This window comes from Otolemur garnettii, unplaced genomic scaffold (assembly GCF_000181295.1).
Source record: "Otolemur garnettii isolate 467f Iridium unplaced genomic scaffold, OtoGar3 scaffold00297, whole genome shotgun sequence".
In the NCBI taxonomy this organism is placed as follows: Eukaryota; Metazoa; Chordata; class Mammalia; order Primates; family Galagidae; genus Otolemur; species Otolemur garnettii.
This window is the reverse complement of record NW_003852692.1, coordinates 766,754-769,555: the sequence shown is the minus strand read 5'-3', so window position 1 is coordinate 769,555 and position 2,802 is coordinate 766,754. Positions and strand designations below refer to the sequence as shown.

At 44.1% G+C, this 2,802-nt stretch overlaps 1 protein-coding gene across 1 annotated transcript in view; it reads right to left on the bottom strand.

Moving 5' to 3' along the window:
* The window catches only part of RUBCNL (RUN and cysteine rich domain containing beclin 1 interacting protein like), a 30,254-nt gene extending 27,922 nt beyond the window's left edge, over positions 1-2,332 (bottom strand). The window contains exon 1 of the mRNA XM_023508953.1: positions 1,703-2,332. Coding sequence (XP_023364721.1) covers positions 1,703-2,195 — 493 coding nt within the window. The 5' untranslated portion in view covers positions 2,196-2,332. The remainder of the gene's footprint in view (positions 1-1,702) is intronic.
* Between the last annotated feature and the right edge of the window lie 470 nt (positions 2,333-2,802).

Here is a 2,802-nt window from a genome sequence, read left to right as displayed (position 1 = left end):
AAAATTAGCCATTGAAAGATTGTCCAAAATCTGCTATTCTTAAGCTATTGTATAAATAATGTATAAAATATTGTCATCATCTTTGATTTCTAAACATTTCCAATCAAACAAATAAACCCCATATTTTAGGTAAGGGGGAAGACGAGTTTCTACTAGTGAAAAATAAATAAATACATAAATAGACAAATAAGGTAGTTTTGTAAAATGTTTTGAAAAAAACTTCATTGATTATTTAAACCAGGGTTCTAATAGAGTTATAAACCAATAATGAAAAGTGCTAAAGTAACAAACATTTTTAAATTATCCTGCCACAAATTATGACAACAATGGCAGTTTATTGGGACTTGAGTGGCATTTTGCAAAAGTTACCTCATTTTAGGAATTTTAGTGTTTTAGGTACTAAAATGTACATTTACCTCATGGCAGTGAGAACACTTGTTTTTTTGTTTTTTTCTTGAGACAGAGTCTCAAGCTATGGCCCTGGGTGTCTTAGCTCACAGCAACCTCAGCTCAGGCTCAAGCAATCCTCTTGCCTTGGTTTTTTTATTTTTAGTAGAGACAGGGTCTCGCTTATGCTCAGGCTGGTCTCGAACTTGTGAGCTCAAGCAATCCACCCGCCTCAGTCTCCCAGAGTGCTAGGATTACAGGCATGAGCCACTGCATCCGGCAGAACACTGGTTTTAATGAAAAGAGGTTTTGTATAGTCTTTGGGGGCAACTGGAGTTATTCCAGTAGAGCCCTCATAGTTGACCACCTCTGTACAGTGACCATCTCCTTCCCTTGACCTAATTTTCATGGACCAGACATTTACCTTGTGTGTGTATCAGTATAAGAGGCTTTGTGCCTTCTGTTGACTACCTCTGTATTTTGACGAGTTTATTACAGTCCCTGGGGTGATCAAGTTTATTTATTTTTATTTATTTATTTATTTATTTTTGCAGTTTTTGGCTGGGGCTGGTTTTGAACCTGCCACCACCAGCATATGGGGCCAGCGCCCTACTCCTTTGAGTTATAGGCACCGCCTGACCACGTTTATTTTTAAACCTTACTATTTTCCTGTCACACTCTGTACAGGTAAATAGACGTGTAACAGGTGAAGCAAGTTCATCGCCATAAACAGTAGTATGAAAGGGAGTCCTCTCTGTCTGCCTGGAACACCGTCCTCCACCCACAGTGAGTTGAGAATACTTCTGACGCTCTCCTTTGCAGACAGTTTAATGAGCTGCAAGTTCCTGACGCAGACATCATCTCAGAGACAGCACATTGCACTATCAACTACGTTGAGTTAAAAAGATGACCTTTCCCTCCAGTCTGGGAAAGCAAACAACTTGATTTCATCTGTTGTGGCCACACAGGTGGCTGAGCTGACGACAGCAGTAAATAAGCTAAAGCACTGGCTGCTAGCTGAAGTGAAATCCGTGAACTTCCTCTCACAGGGAAGTCGATAAGGCAGCCTTTAGGCCAGGGGTCCTCAAACTTTTTAAAGAGGGGGCCAGTTCACTGTCCCTCAGACTGTTGGAGGGCCAGACTGCAGGCCCCGGGACCAGTCAGCTGCTAAGCAGGACAGGCAGCGGGTGGCAAAAACACCCGGCAGGCTGCATGTGGCCCGCAGGCTGTAGTTTGAGGACACCTGCAAGTTTAGGCCAAGGCAAAGCAAACACATGGATGACTAGGAACAAGGGGAGTCACTGAGTAAAGTTACCTTTATCAGCAGAAGCTGTCGGGTGGGAAGGGCCAAAAAAGGCACGGTCAGCACTAGGATGTGGGGATGTGGCCAAAATCTTAGCACTTGTGGGTAGAGACCTTGAAAGAAAGCGCCCTGGGAGCACCAACCGTCCTTCAGTGGAGGTCAAAGAGAGGTCACTGCAATTTTCACCTGGGCTATGGGCACAGGCGCTGCCAGCGGAGTCCTCAGACAAGGAGGTCTCTGTCAAGGAGTCCCTAAGGGATGGAGGTGGAGGGCCCAAGGAAGAGACAGTGTTCCCCACTGCTGGAACCAAAGCCTGCAGCTCTTGCTGCAAACACTGAGGGTTAATCCAGGCAGCTTTGTGCCTTCTGAGCCGGATGTCTAGTGGACACGGGGGCTGGTCAGGCTCCAGGAGGCTGGGCAAACTGTGAATGTTGCTGGAATCGTTGCTGATCCCTTCCCAAGGATCCACAGAAGAATCCTGCCGGCTCGTAGACTGTGACACCATCTCTCCAGCTTGGGGCTGGTGCCGATCTGTTCAAAGCAGATAGAAGGAGCTCTTGGAAGGCTGCTCTACCGCCTGATCAGGGCCTTGACCTCATCACATGGCTGGCTGAGGATCTGGAGAGCTTCCCTGCAATGAGAAAGAATCATTCAAAATAAATGTTCAATCAGAGTTTGACTACGACCTATTTTAAGGAGGCAAAAAGGAAAAAAATTTTAAAGTTTGCACTTGGCTCTATCCAACACAGTAAAATCCATTTGGATTTATAAGTCCAAAAAAATAAATGAATCAGCACTAAAACTAGCAACTTGACACTGGGATGGAAAACATTTTCCAAGGCATAAAAACGAAGAAACCACAAAGGACCACCTGATAAATTACATAAAAATGTAAGACAGCCATGCATAGAAACGATCCTAATAAAATTAAATGTCAAATCCAAAATGAGAATTCTATCTGGAAGTAAAGACATTTTCATATGTTCTTATCTTTAATTTGTTCTTGTATTTAAACAAAGTAAGCAAAATGGAATACATAGTATAAGACAGGGTGACAAGACCAGGGCGGTGGGTCACCCCTGTAATCCCAGCACTCTGGGAGGCTGAGGCAG